A 14528-nucleotide genomic window follows, 5' to 3' on the forward strand; every position below is an offset into this window, starting at 1 on the left:
AGAGATCACAGCCCAAAACTGTTCTCCCTCTAGCAGGCACCATGTGTACAACAGCAGAGGTTGCATAGTAACGGCAGCAGGAAGGCGTCAGCTCTGCCCTCCTCGCTCCCCGCAGAGCGCCGAGAAGAGCGAGGTACGTATCGGCAGCAAAACCGGGCTCTTAAACTCCTTAAACTTTCCTTTCTGCTTACCGAGAAGCACATAACGATTTCAAAGCCGTGCACAGCAGAGGCTGCTTTGTGGGGCTCTGCTGGTTGTGCTTAATGGAACTGTTGTGTGAGCCAGGGGGTGGAGTGTTCACAGGGAGGAGAAACTGGGGGAGACACTAAGATTCTGGGGGGAAGGAAGGGAGGCAACTCAGTACGAGCTCTCGGCATTTCAAAACCTTTTTCTCTCTTCAAAACCTGCTCCATCTTGTGAAAGTCTGAACTAGCCATTACTGGGGATAAAAGTACTGGGAAACAAAAGGGAGACAGGGAGTAGCCGGCAGCCGGAGGAGGAAGCCAGCAGGCCGATGAGGAACGCCTTCCAGCCCCAGCCAGGCGCTGGGATGTGGGACGGGTGTGCGGGTTAGCTGGTGTGTGTCCGGGGTGCCGCGGCACGGCGGGGGGACAGAGGTGGGCAAGTCAGTGCAGCGGCAAAACTCCGGTGCGCCCGTCCTCTATGGCGCTCCTGGTTTTGTTTCAGACAGCTTAGAGGAGAGAGAGGCCTTTGCCTGTGAGGTGCAGCTCGTGTGCTCGTCTGCGTGTTGCGCTAATGAGGGAGACAGAATATGAAAGAAGATGAGTCACGGATAGGACTGGTGAGGGATGGACGGGAGAAACATCCCAGGCCCTCCAAGCTGCTATCTGGCAAGCTGGAAGTCAGGGAGACAACTTTGTTGTTATTCCCGGTTCTGAACTCCCCGGACAAGTACAAGGGAGGTCCTGTCTCCCCTGGCCAAGGCTTTCCCCCATGTTGCCTCTCCCCTGGGTGACCTGCGTGCATCCCCATTACACTCTGGATCCCAGCAAAGGCTGCCCTCCCAGCCCTGGTGGGACACCTTCCCATTTAACATTTGATCCTCCTATCCCTTTTGCACCCCTTCACTTACAGGGATTTCCCCCTCTCCTGTTTTTTTTTTTTTCTCCTGAATATCCCAGTGCTCCTGCTGTGGTGTGAGATAGGGGTGGATGGGAAAAAGGGAAGAGGAGAAACAGAAAGGGAGGAAATAGAAGAGAAAGAGAGGGAAGTGGGGAAGAAGTTTAAAAAGAGGGGATAAATAGGCAAAGAGGAGAGAAAGGGAGAAAAAGGAGGGCAGAAGGGGTGGAAAAAAAAACGAAGGGAGCAGGAAAGAGAGACAAAACATGGAAAAGAGGAAAGCACAGGAAAGAGGGAAGGAAGGAATAAAGGGGAGGAAAGGAAGAAAAAGAGGAAAGAAAAAGGGAGGGGAGGAGGGAGAAAACGGAAAAAGGAGAAAGAAGAAAAAGAAGGAAATGGGAAAAGCACAAAAAAATATAATGGAGAAGGTGAAAACAAAAAAAGGGAGAAGGAAGTGAGGAAAACGGGAAAAAGAGGCAAGAGTATATAGAGGAAAAAGATGAGGAGGGAATGTGGAAAAGGAGAAAAAAAAGAGGGGAAAGGGGAAAAAATAGGTGGAAAGAGGAGAGAGGGAAGCGAGAAGACGACAAGGAAAAGGGAAGAAAGGTAAAGGTAAGAAGGGAGAAAGAGAAGGGAAAGGAGCAGAAATGGCAAAGAAGGCAGGAAAAAAAAAAAGGAAAGGAGGAAGGAAAAGGAGAGAAAGTGGGAAAGGGGAGAGGAGGAAGAGGGCAGAACGGGACGCCTGCTGTACTGCTGTACTCCCCGCCTCCCCGATCAGCTCGGCTCCGCGCTGCAGCCCGCGCCCCGTGGGGCGGGACCGGGGCGGGCGTCGGCGGCTGCGCGGTGCGGGGCAGGAAGAGCTGCGGTAGGAGCTGCGGGAGGGGTGGGAGTAGGGGCCTGCGGGAAGGGAGGTGGAAGCTCCTACGTGGGGCCGCTCCGGTGGTAGCTGCCGTGCGAGAAACACGGGGGGGGGAAGAAGCGCAGTGAGCAGGGAGGGCAGCTCTCTGCCTGCAGCAAGAGGCCCGGAACAGCCGCGATGGCTGATGTGCCCGCCTGGGTAGGACCGAGCCTGTGCTCGGAGATGCGGGTCACCCGTTCCTCGGCTTACGGGAAGGTGCAGGGCTTCGCGAGGGGGAAAAACCCCAAACTCTTGTTTTGTCTGAGGGTGGTAAACCAGGGGTAATAGAGCAAGCTCCTGTATCCCCTGGGAGGCGTTTGCTAAATAGTGTAACTGTGCGCTGTTCTCTCACTTCTTCACACGGGTTTGGATCAGCGCTGATTTTAAACACAACAACCCTCTTTACACGTGGGGTTGTGTTGTGAACCCACCGAGGATGTGTCCGTGATGTCCAGCAGCGTTCCGCTGAGGGTTTGAAAGAGGAGAGGCCAAGAATACACGAGCTCTGCTAACACTGGCCTCGGTGTCCTGGTTTCCTTCTTGTGTTTTAGGAATATGGCCTCAGTGCATCCCTGCTCTCGTGGCAGTTCACCTCCCCACATGGATGTGGGATTTGTTGTGGATGAAACATGGTGTGTGCTCTGATACCAAGCTTATGTCTGTGAAAAGCCTAGTTTGGGATAGCCTTCATTTTATGGTAGCAGGAGATGACTGAGGTGGGGAAGAGAGTGATGAAATGCAGCCAGTAACGCCTTGGTGGGTTTTTTTTTTTTTTGCTGTTCACATTCTGATGTGATAGCTCAGGAGACTTTTTTTTTTTTCTTTAAATATACAAATATCCCGTAGTCTGAGTCACGTTAGCACAGCCAAGACACCAAGACTGCATTTTGTCACCCGCTGGAGCACTGCCTTTAATGCTATCCCTTGTCAACTCAGCCTAGAGCTCAGCTATCTGGAGCTGCTCTGCAAAGCGCTGTGTTTACCTCAGTTCAGAAATGCAGTTTAACTTCAGAGTAAACAAAAAAGTGCTGCTTGTCAGTTTCTCTGTACCTACGCAACCAGAGTGACTTTTCAAAGTTTGGCTGTCAGATCGTGGAGGAGCGCTTCTCTCATCTGCCTCGGTTCCACCTCTCACATAAAGATGTGTGGCCACCAGGGGTTTTAATCCAAGCCCAGGCAGTTCTCCAGCTCATCTTCCTTGTTCTCTCAGAAATACCCTAATTTTAGGTATAGCTCAAGGTCCCGCAACCAGTCAGATACGCCACACTGGTAATAGTGGCTGTGTGGCTCAGTAGTGTAATAGTGAGCAAACAGCACCAGTACCTCTAAAATGTGCATTCTGGTTAAGCTCCCTTGGAGAGGGAAGGGGAGTGTCTTATTCTCTCACCAGAAGCCTTTAGATAATAAGCTGTTGCCATATTTCTCTGGGATCCGTGTACATTTTGCCTCTCAGGAGAGGGCCTTGCTGAGCCCCAGACAAAACCACTCCAGTGCTGCTGGCTCCTACTAGTGCTTGCAGCAGGCTGGTGTTGGAAAAACACAGTCTGCCCTCTTATGCAGTGGCCGAGAGCTGGGGGTTGAAGAGGATTGATGCTTCTCAGACAATGAAAAATAAGTTTTGATTTAATTTTTTTTTTTTTTTGATTTATTTTCAGGTCTTATCTCAGCTGTTAAAATGGAGCTTGACATCCAGTGTGAGGAGATGAGCCCATCTAGATGGGCTGAACTTCTGTCCACAATGAAATCCTGCAAAACCATCAGGTAGTAACTAGTTGCATATTATCTCTTCTAAGTAAGGACTATTGTGTTTCTCTCCTGTTTTCTTCAGCTGCAGAACTGCTGAAGTGTGACTTGGAAATTGCCCAGTAATTTTTCTTCCTATTTTTATCCAGAAAGTTAATTTAAATGGGAAGGGGGGGAACCATCCACTTGCAAAGTTTTTCAACTGCAGATAAGCATCCTTTGGTATTATGCAATGCTGCCCTTGTTCTAAGGCATGTGAAGAACTCAGCCAGGTAATGTGGTTATCTAAACTTTTGATGACCGCCTGTAATTCTGTCTTTCACTTTCTCCCTTTCCCTCCAGAGAGGGGAGACATCTCTCTGTGCTCATTACTTTGCACACTCTCAGGGCTGCAGGTCAGATGCTGTCAAGTAACTGTTAACTTAATAGTCATGCACAAGCTACAGCTTTTAATTCTTCACTTGGACTTCTAAAGTATTGGCAGGAATTGTTAACTGGTGTTGAACATGATGCTATATAGGAAGCCCAGTCTTCTTCCCAGAGGGAGGGTAGGAGAATCCTGTTAGAGCCTCAGTTTTCATAGTGTTGTCTAAGGAGAAGTGACCAGGCAACTCTTGGTAGTCTTGGCTGTGGCTGTACCTAGGGCTTGACACCTTCCTTTTGTCCCAACTCTTTTCTGCCTCCCTGCACACCTACCTGGCTTTCCTGTGCTCCCAGTCCCTTCCTTGGCTCCACTTCCAATTCAACTCCCCCCCATCAGTTTAGCAACAACTAGGAGTCCAGTGCGAGAAGCCAGTGCAGTTTGTGTACTGAGAGTCATGCTGGAGAGAGACAGTGCAGACTGTTGTGGCTCACCTGCCTGAGACAAAACTGCTGATGGGTGCCTCTGGGGCTGGCTGAAGACCCAGCTTGGCTGGTGTCAGGGCAGAACTAGTCTGACAACCTGTAAGATGGCCTCTGGTTAGAGGCTTCAGACACCAAGTAGTTTGTTGCTATCCGTGCTTAAATGAAGGTGCATCCTCCAGCTGAAGTCCTGCCAAGCAAAATGACTTGCATCATGTGTCCTCTTCTACACAGCACGGAGGTTTGTGGCCTGGGGATCTGCTGTCCAGTCTCTGCTGTACTGCAGCCCTTCAGAGACAGCATATCTAGATTTGGGCCATGCATCGCCCGACTGGCCATGCACATACTTATGGAGGCATCCAGGGACTGCAGGGGTGTAAATTGCTCACTTTGCTTTCATGGGCTGTGCTCCAGCCAGGGAGAACAGAGCAACCTTGAGGACTAAAGTGCTCCTTCTCTCCTCTTTCAGGTTGGATGACTGCAATCTCTCCAGCAATAATTGTGAAGATCTCTCCTCCATCATCAGTACAAATCCATCCCTCACAGAGCTGAAGCTGAACAACAATGAGCTGGGAGATGAAGGCATTGAATACCTGTGTAAAGGGTTGTTGATGCCAAGCTGTAGCCTTCAGAAGTTATGGTAAAGCCCCACTGATTGTTTTGCTCCAACATGCTTGCAGTCTGCTGCAGGTGAAGTCATGAGGCAAACTAGTATGTGATGGTAGTAGGAGCCGTGCCAGTGCACCTCATCAGTTGCCTAGGTCAGCTGGCTGGAAATACCCAGATGTTTTTATGTGATACATATACTGTAAGACTCCAGACCATCAGTATGTCTTCCTTTGTCTTCCAGCACCAAGAGAAGGACAGGTGGGGTTTTCCCAGCCAAGGGAAGGCTTTCTGGAGGCTTTGTTTTAGAAGAGGCATCTGTTTAGGCCAGTTTAAATAAAAGGATGACCACAGAGGAGCCCACTTTGCCATTAGTACATACCTGACATTTTCAAAAATGCATTTTCAGAGGCTTTTCTGCCAGTTATAAACAGTGTTTAGCATCTGGTCCAGTTTGCTTGCTCCTTTCTCTAGGAGCCAGGCAAAAGGATGTTCTCATGAGCCTTGGCATTTCAAGAGCTGTCAGTCTCTCTGCTCTCTACCAGACTGGCTGTGCCTCAAGCCTCGTCTCCTCAGTTGGGCAGGGACAGCTTGGTTCAAGACAGCATGTTTTGCAGAGGGACCGGCACCACATTATAGCAATAGTGGGCTTCCCCCAGCAACCACAGTGCAGGAGCTTTAGTCAGAGCCAGTGGCTGCTGCCACTGCTCCTCAGTGACCCACAAAGAGATGCTGCCTTCTCTGTCCATAACTCTTTCGCAGTGTACTGGAGTCCCCTAGGTCCTGAGGTGGGTCTAGGATCTTCATGGCACCACCCTGTAAAAATAATTTGCCTTTTAGGTCTGATATGCCTGCTTCAAAGTCCCTGTGCCCTGGCAATGAGGACTCACTGACAAATAGAGGGGAAGTTGACTGTGAAGCTAATCAAACTGCAACCTTCTGATGGGCCTTCAAGAAATAACCATGATACTCTCTATTGAGTATAGACTAACACAAGTCATTTTTTTAGAGAGTTTGTCCTAGCTTTGGACTTCTCCAAATGCTCAAGTAACAGCCTGGATTAGGCTGTTTCAGTTCCGTAGAAACACAGTGTTCCATTCTGGGGGTTCTGGTAAGGCGTCTTAAGGAATAAAAGAGCAACCAAACACAAATCAAATTTAATACTACATGCAGAGAATCTCTGCATTGCCATGAAGTCTTGTCCAATAGCTCTAAATAGCTCACAGCAATACTAGTGTGGTTCCTATGTTACTTCTCCCAGCCTGACTGTTGAAGGATCAGCTTCATAGATCCTTCTTGTAGTATACCATTAAAATTCTAATGATACCCAGATTTAAACCAGGTTGGGCAAGATTTTCATTTTTAGCTACTCTGGATCATATTTCCAAAGGTGGCAAGAAATTGTAAGATGCCATTGCCCTGTCTCCAGGATAAGCCTCATGATGATTAAAACACTTCTATAAAGCAGTTGCAGTGCTACTTAATGTAGGGTGAAGCCTTCTTCTGCTAGAGATGCTATAAGAGTAATTACATTGAAGGAAGCATGGGAGCTACAGGCATAATAATAGCTGATCAGATCTTTTGGCACATCTGTAAACCAGCAGTACTAACCTGGACGTGCCACCTTCTAGAGCATTAGGCACTGTCAGTGCCATGGAGTCCTTCCCAAGATCAAACCTCAGCACATGCACCTCTCTGAGAAGAGCCTCTGTAATTCCAGGAGTGCATTTCCCTCACCCTGGTTGCCTCTCTCCTTCAGGCTGCAAAACTGCAATCTGACCAGTGCCAGCTGTGAGACACTCTGCTCCGTCCTCAGTGCACAGCCGTCCCTGACAGAGCTGCATGTAGGTGATAACAAACTGGGGACTGCTGGAGTTAAGGTGCTGTGTCAAGGGATGATGAACCCCAGCTGTAAGTTGCAGAAGCTGCAGTAAGTAGTCACTGGGTGTTTTTGATCATCAGACAGATCATGCTTGTCTTTCCCTGGAGACAAGCAGGAGTTTTGTTGCCAGATACGGATTTCTTCCTGTTTTGTCTGAAATTGTGGAATGTTTATTCATGCTGGTAGGTCTTGTGGGTTTGTAAGAGGTGGGTGTCTATTCCCATAGGCTTTGTTTAGCACTCCTGGCAGTGGTGGCTGTTAATACAAGACCTCTCAGATACCCAGGGAAGGTCTGGTTCTGCTGCACATGGTCCTTTTTATATGTCTGAGCAGGATCCAGGCCTGTTCACAGTCCCCAGTTATTCCTGGGAAGGCTTGGTGGTGATGCTGTGTGATGTGTTGCAGTGCAAAACTCAGTCGTGTGTTCCAGGCAGCCTGTGCATTGGTGTAACAGTCGACTTGTGTAAAAATGGGGTAGGTACTTAGCCTTGCTAGAGTCCCTGGGATCTAGTTTAGGAATTAATGCTTCCTGAAATGAACAGGGATGTGCTGTTAAAAACTCTTGTAGTTACCTCTGTTTCCATGTGTTGCCTGGTCTCAGCTCATACTGACATCTTTTCTGCCCTGGCTAGCACACACTTTGCACAGCTGATGCTTTGTGGATAGCAGGATGTGGTGAAGACAGTTGTTTTACCTCTGGACTTCTTTTCTTCTCGCAGGCTGGAGTATTGTGAACTCACAGCTGATATTGTGGAAGCTCTCAATGCTGCTCTGCAAAGCAAGCCCACCCTGAAGGAGCTCAGCCTGAGTAACAACACGCTGGGAGATACAGCAGTAAAGCAGCTGTGCCAAGGACTGGTGGAGGCAAGCTGCAACCTAGAGTTACTACAGTAAGGAAAAGCTGGCTGCCTGTAGCTGGAACTAGTCCTGCTGCTAGTCATACCACCCCCAAGACAAGAAAGATTATTGTCGGGAATGCTTGAAATTCAGGGCAGTTTTTTTTGCTGACTCAGATTTCTGTAGTTGGAAACTGCAAGCAAATGCCTGGGGCTTTCATTTTGGGGATTTTTTTGTCCTTATTTTTTCATAGCACAGGATTCTGAGCTTACTCTTACATCTATTGGCACAGTGTGAGCATGTACCCCAGGTTAAACCTGCAATGATGGGGGGGTAACTGTTAGCCAGTATCTAAGAGCAGAGGAGCAATCATCCTCAGAGGCTCCAGTTCTTACCCCTGAATTACGAGCCTCTGAGTATATATATTTAGATCCCCTTTTTGCTTCAATACACTGGCCTCATGTCTGGGTTAAAGCCCCTGAGGGGGTTTAGGGGAGAAGCATGATTCATTTTATCTTGTCCCTCTGCTTCAGCAGAGGTTGGGAGCCAGGTACTCACTGTGTGGTACAGCCAAAAGTTCATCTTAAAAAGGACAATGAATACAAAGGGACAGTCTGGTATAACTGATCCTTGCATTAACAGATGTGAAGGGGTGAGTCAAAGTGCCCTGCAGACTTGTGGAGTGCAGGAGCGGTGTGTTGCCTCACTCAGACCCCACCTAGGATACCTGTATCTGAGTCTTGCAGGGTCTAGCAGTGTCCAGCAAGGAACCAGCCCATAGACCCTCCTCATTCTGAACTGGAGGTGTTGGGCTGTATCTAACACTGCGTGTCTGGAGCAGCAACTCCAACTGTGCTCTTTTCCTGCAGCCTGGAGAACTGTGGCATAACCAGCAATAGCTGTCGGGAGATCAGCACTGTTCTCAGTAGCAAGTCGTCACTGATAGATCTCTCTGTGGGGGATAACAAGATCGGGGACTCCGGTCTGGCTCTGCTGTGCCAAGGACTGATGCATCCTAACTGCAGAATCCAGAAGCTATGGTAAGGTGTCGTGGTTTAAACCCAGTCAGGTAACTCGTTCACTCACCCCCCCCACTTCTTTCCCTCCCCCTGCTCCCAGAGGGACGGAAAGGAGAGTCAAAAAGAATGCAACTCCCACGGGTTGAGATAAGAACAGTTTAGTAACTAAGGTATAACACAAATCACTACTGCTACCACCAATGATAATAATGATAAAGGAAATAACAAGGGAAGAGAATACAACACCTCAGCACCAGCCGACCGATAACTCGCCCCCCTCAGCCCAACCAAGCACCGACCCATACCTCCTCCAACCCTGCAGTCTCCCAGCCCTTCCGGCTCACTCCCAGTTACCTCCTGGGCATGACGTGCTGTGGTATGGAATACCTCTTTGGTCAGTTTGGGTCAGGTGTCCTGTCTCTGCTTCCTCCTGGCTTCCCCTCCTCCCTGGCAGAGCATGAGGCTCACAAAGTCCTTGGCCAAACCAAAACATCATTGTTATCAGCTCTGTTCCCGAGCTGGAAGTCAAAACACTGCACTGCACCAGCTACCAAGGAGGAGAAAAATGACTGCTACTGCTGAACCCAGGACATAAGGGTAGGCAGAGGCTCCTGAAATCCCTGTTGCAGCCTCTGAGCGATCTACCTGGTGCAGCTGGTTTGCTCCTGTTCAGAACGTTTCCCTATTACACTCCCTAGTGAAACAAGAATGTCTCTACTGCAAATTAGTTCTCAAAACTGGGTGGATGACACCGTGTGAGAGAAGAGCTGCGCTGGAATTGCTTGGAACAAACTGGGGAGAGGGTGAATTGAAATTGGTGATAGCATTGTCTTGGCTTCCTGTCGAGCTATCTTTCTACTAGAATTGCATGACCCTGTTTCTTTATTGTGAGCTTTTGGTGCAATGGATAGAATGTAAGGAGAAAGCTGTGTGGTATGAAGCAGGAATGGGTTTTGTAAAGGATAAAAGAAAATGACATGATGTAACAAGACATTCAGAATGCTAAAATAGGACTCTGTTTTCTATTCTTAAGTCAGTCTTTTGGGGAGAAATAATACTTTGTTCTTCCCTGTAGGTTATGGGACTGTGATCTCACAAGTGCTAGCTGTAACGATCTCTCCAGACTCATCAGTACAAAAGAGAGCCTCACAGAGATCAGTCTGATAGACAACAACCTGAGAGACTCAGGGATGGAAATGCTGTGCCAGGCACTCAAGGATCCCAGATCTAAACTCCAGGAGCTATGGTGAGCTGCTGTCAAGTTTCACATACCCTCTGCCTTTGGAGACAAGAAAGATGCAGGTGAAGTAATGGCAGCAGATAGATCCTCAGTTGCAATGGGCTCCACACACAGCTTATGCCAGTTGTTACCTAAAGGATTTAGACTTAAAGAGCTGAAAGGATTTGTATTTCTAAATTCATCTGTGGGGAAGATCTGCCCCATACTCATCCTGTTGTAAACAACAGGAGACCAAGCATCACTTGTGGAGCTTCTGGCTTATATGTTTTACACTGCAACAAATGGCAACTAAGAGACTTTTGAAGTTTGAAAGGCCTCATGTAATACCAAATTGAGTGCTTGATCAGATATCTCAGGTCCTCCACTGCATTCAAGCTGTTTCATTGATGAGCCAAAAGAAGGTTTTAAAGACGTAAAGCGTTCTCAGCATCCTCTCTGCTGACAGCATTGCCTTTTATGCTGGGATGGCGTGGTTTCTCCTGGCCAGGAGAGGAAAATTGTTCTTTCACCTAGAACTTGAACAAGCAGCACTTGAACATTCTTAAACTGCAGTTTCAGCTCCTGGCCCAGCTGGGTTCTTCTCCTGCCCTGGTGGGCTGGGAGTTGATATGGTGCCTCAGGAGTGCACAGTGGAGCTGAGAGCAACTGTGAGAGCAGCACATGTCATTCCTGTGCTTTATGGGCAGGTGCCTTCCCTTGATGCATGCTCCAAGACAGACATCCCAAATATAGAGTGGGTGAGGCCCTGTTTAGAAAGGATTGAGCTGATGGTGGATTGAGAGTGGTGATTGTAGGAAGGCTCTGGTTCCTCTGGTCCCACTGTCTGGGCTCCTATGAAGCAAATGTGAAGTGAATGATGCCTGATACTCTCTAGATCTCCTATGTAGATCTCATGTCACTTTTGCCTTGCAGGGTTAGGGAGTGTGGGCTCACGACTGCTTGCTGCAAGGCTGTCAGCTCTACTCTCAGTGTGAACAAGCACTTGAAAGTACTGCACATCGGTGAGAACAAGTTGAGAGATGCAGGTGTTGAACTCATTTGTGAAGGGCTGCTGCACCCCAACTGCAACATCCAGTCCCTATGGTAAGGTGCACCCTCAGAAGTCGTCTTCTCTCTTGCTGTGTTACCCTTCCAAGAACAGCATGTAGAGAGAGGAAGATAGCAATAGGTGGTAGCATAGTATTTTTTTTTCCTGTACCCTCAGGATCTAAAGCAAAGGGTGGATCTTGCTTTGTTCTGTGAACTGCTCACCATAGAGCTTCCTGTGCCCTTATCTGAACTCACCCACAGGACCTCTCTCAGGTGTGACACTGAGTTGGAAGAGCTGCTGGTCCAGGTCTGGCACGTTAATTCTCATGCCTGCCAGACACAGTGCAAAGCCTGCCTGAATTCACCAGCTGCCTCTTGCTTTCCATAGTCTCTGTGGGTGCCAGCATAAGTGCTGGTCCAGCCTCACCAGTAGGAGCAGAAGGATCCTGTCCAGTCCTGTGGTGGGACTTGCCTTCTCCGTCTGCCTGTTCCCTTCCCAGGTGGGCACCAAGCTCTGGAATGGTGTGGCTGTGGCCTGCATGGTGCTCAGGGCACCATGCTCATGCCCTCCACATAATTTGACAGAAGCTGGAGCTGTGCTGCAATGCCTGGAACTCACAGTGAGTGAGTTGAGCAAGAGACATCAGTAACACTTGATCTCTGCCCAAAAAGATGTGTTTGATGACCAGTTAAAGCTACTCGTTTCTCAGGTGAGAGGCCTCAGTTGCCCTTTTTAGAGAAATGGTTGAAAGTTTCAAGTAATAAACATCAGAGGCACTTTATGATCAGTTGAAACCAAAGAGAAGATTATGCATGATGTTGGAGTTCACAGAATCATGTAATTACAGAATTGTTTGAGTTGGAAAGGACCTTAAAGCTCATGCAGTTCCAACCCCTGCTATGGGCAGGGACAACTTCCACTAGACCAGGTTGTTCAAAGCCCTGTCCAGCCTGGCCTTGAACACTGCCAGGGATGGGGCAGCCACAGCTTCTCTGGGCAACCTGTGCCAGTGTCTCACCACCCTCATAGTGGAAAACTTCTAATATCTCATCTAAATCTACCCTCTGGCAGTTTAAAACCATTCCCTCTTGTCCTGTCACTACATGTCCTTGTAGAAAGTCCCTCTCCAGATTTCTTATAGGTCCCCTTTAGGTACTGGAGGACTGTTACAAGATCTCCCCACAGCCTTCTCATCTCCAGGCTAAACAGAAGCTGGGAATATCTTCTTAAGGTTCCTTCTCCAACTGAAGCCACATGCCTTTGAGCTTTAGGGAGGACTTTTAGGTGTTCAGCAGTCACAATGAGGACAGCTGTCTCTGTGGGAAAACCATGGACCAGCCCCTGCTGATGCCTCAAGGATGTCTAACAGGGATCTGTGGTCCATGCTAGGGGCATCTGTGCTTGCTGCCTGGATGTGGGCTGGTGTCTGGAGCCGTTGCTCACAGCAGCTCCTCCTCCTCTCTCTGCAGGCTGGGTAACTGCGATGCCACATCAGCCTGCTGTGCAGCCCTCGCCACTGTCATGGCTACCAAGCAGTGCCTTACAGAGCTGGACCTGAGCTACAACCCACTGGAAGATGAAGGCATCAGGAAGATCTGCGAAGCCTTGAGGAACCCCAGCTGCAACGTGCAGCAGTTAATGTGAGAGGTGTTTGTGGTCCTGCATGTGTTCCCCCAGCAGGTGGTGACCTCAGGGAGGGGATGAAAGCACCAGCTCTCTGGGAATTGCTCTTGAGGGCAACTGGTGGCCTAGGGAGAGGGTCATGTGCCATCTGCATGTTGCAAAACCTGTCTTGTCCCTTCCAAGTGACATGACCACAGTGCTTTGATCTGCTTTGGTCCAAAGGGCCCAAGAACAAGGAGAAGGTGATGCTGGGGAGGGAGTAATATGGTCCTGTCCTGTAAGGCGTGTTTCTAGCTGTTGGACCAGTCTCTTAAACCTAGATGGGGCCCTTTCTGTTACACGATCTTCCTATACTGGCCATTTGTGCATCTTTCTCTTTCCTTAATGGAGGATGCTCACTAAACCAGCTTACCTTTCTGTTTGGGTTAGTTTGTACGACATTTTGTGGAGTGCTGAAGTGGATGATGAACTGAGAGCGCTGGAGGAGTCCAAGCCTGAGGTGAAGATCACTTCATGAGTAGTGACTGCCTAAGGAGAAACGTCAAAGCAACGTCCTTGTCTTAACCTGAACTTTTTTATTTCTAAAGCTAATTAATTTAATAGAGAATTTGCTTGTACCAAAATACTTGTGGATTCCCTGCGTGGATGTCCAGGGAGCTGACAAACCTTCTGTGCATCTCTGGATGTACTAACTCCAAGGCTTATGAAAACGTTGTTCATTTTCACTGCAGCATTACTGTCCTTGAAATAAACAATTACTGGGGCATCGTCTAGAAGTGGGTCTCTACCCTTTAGGAGCTCATTAATCTTATAATCCCTTCTAATGCATTAGTCAGGCTTTAAAAAGAGCTCCTCTCCAAAGGCAGGAGGAGATCTACCTATTGTATTATTACTGGTTGGTGCTTTTACCAGGTTGCTGGGGAAAGCTCTCCAAAACCCAAGTGTTTCCTAATCTAAAATGGAGCTCTCCCCTGCCTTTCCCTATGAGAGTTCTTGGAACTCTGATATATTCTAGTATTGGCCAAGACAACAGAGAAGGAGGAAATGAGCAGCTGTTCAACTGCATGATTTTTTTAAATTGGTATCCCTTGAAAAGCAGTTTTCCTACAAACAAAATATGAGTTTCTGCTTCTACGGAAAATGATTAAATGGTTTGGTTTGTGTGCCAAGGCAGGAGTGGTTCTACAGGAACCATAATAAAGTCTGTTCGCAAATAATTAAATGTGTCATTTTTTGGCTTGTAAGGAGAAAATAAAGATATTCCTCCTTTAAGACCAATCCATCCCTCCTGAACTACAATACCGCTATTAATAACTTGTTTTACACATTAGCTCCTGGCGGAAGCATGTCAGGAAAAGGTCTTAGTGAAGACCTCAGGGGACAGCAAGCCTAGAAGGCTGGTGCCAGGGGACACTGACTGGGTTTTCTTACCCAGTCAGAGTTTTAATAAACCTTGTTCCAAGGGAAAATGCAGCTGTTGCACACCTGAAATACAAAAGAATTAACTTGGCTTTAAGAACGTAAGAGACAAACTTGGCATTGGCCTGTGGTGGCTTTGCAGGAATGCCAAAGAAATCCTGTTCCACATCATCTCTCTTCCTAGAGCAGTCACTTGGTGTTTTGTTCACTTGCAACTCCTGCCTGGGCACCCACGTTAAAGGTGTTCCCAGGCTTTGGCTTCAGATGCTCACACAGTCATGCTGTAGAGGTTGTAAGTGGTTTTTCTT

General features: G+C 48.2%; 1 protein-coding gene and 1 long non-coding RNA gene across 4 annotated transcripts; one reads left to right on the forward strand and one right to left on the reverse strand.

Moving 5' to 3' along the window:
• Positions 1–14023, forward strand: RNH1 (ribonuclease/angiogenin inhibitor 1). Of its 3 annotated transcripts, none has more exons than XM_062619149.1 (10): positions 1–133; positions 3634–3739; positions 5034–5204; positions 6930–7100; positions 7772–7942; positions 8759–8929; positions 9984–10154; positions 11061–11231; positions 12648–12818; positions 13231–14023. In XM_062619149.1, exons 2-10 carry the CDS (start codon positions 3654–3656, stop codon positions 13316–13318), a joined length of 1371 nt encoding a protein of 456 aa, XP_062475133.1. In that variant the 5' UTR covers positions 1–133; positions 3634–3653; the 3' UTR covers positions 13319–14023. The 3 variants fall into 3 exon arrangements, with proteins under 3 accessions (XP_062475133.1, XP_062475135.1, XP_062475134.1); XM_062619151.1 differs by lacking the exon at positions 1–133 and adding an exon at positions 1924–1945; XM_062619150.1 differs by lacking the exon at positions 1–133 and adding an exon at positions 1954–2031.
• Positions 251–1487, reverse strand: LOC134163918 (uncharacterized). Its single transcript, XR_009964911.1, has 2 exons — positions 1094–1487; positions 251–753 (listed from the first exon to the last, which is right to left on the reverse strand). It is a non-coding gene; the product is annotated as an uncharacterized LOC134163918 (long non-coding RNA).
• Positions 14024–14528: the final 505 nt, after the last annotated feature.

This window comes from Pezoporus occidentalis, unplaced genomic scaffold, assembly GCF_034315485.1.
Source record: "Pezoporus occidentalis ecotype Australia unplaced genomic scaffold, CSIRO_AGI_Poc_V1 ctg21, whole genome shotgun sequence".
Classification (NCBI taxonomy): Eukaryota; Metazoa; Chordata; class Aves; order Psittaciformes; family Psittacidae; genus Pezoporus; species Pezoporus occidentalis.

Coding starts and splice junctions, on each gene's coding strand:
- RNH1 (XM_062619149.1), top strand. CDS start 3,654: ATGGAGCTTGACATCCAGTGTGAGGAGATGAGCCCATCTAGATGGGCT. Junction 8,930..9,983: donor TGCAGAATCCAGAAGCTATG/GTAAGGTGTCGT, acceptor TCTTCCCTGTAG/GTTATGGGACTGTGATCTCA. Junction 11,232..12,647: donor TGCAACATCCAGTCCCTATG/GTAAGGTGCACC, acceptor CTCTCTCTGCAG/GCTGGGTAACTGCGATGCCA.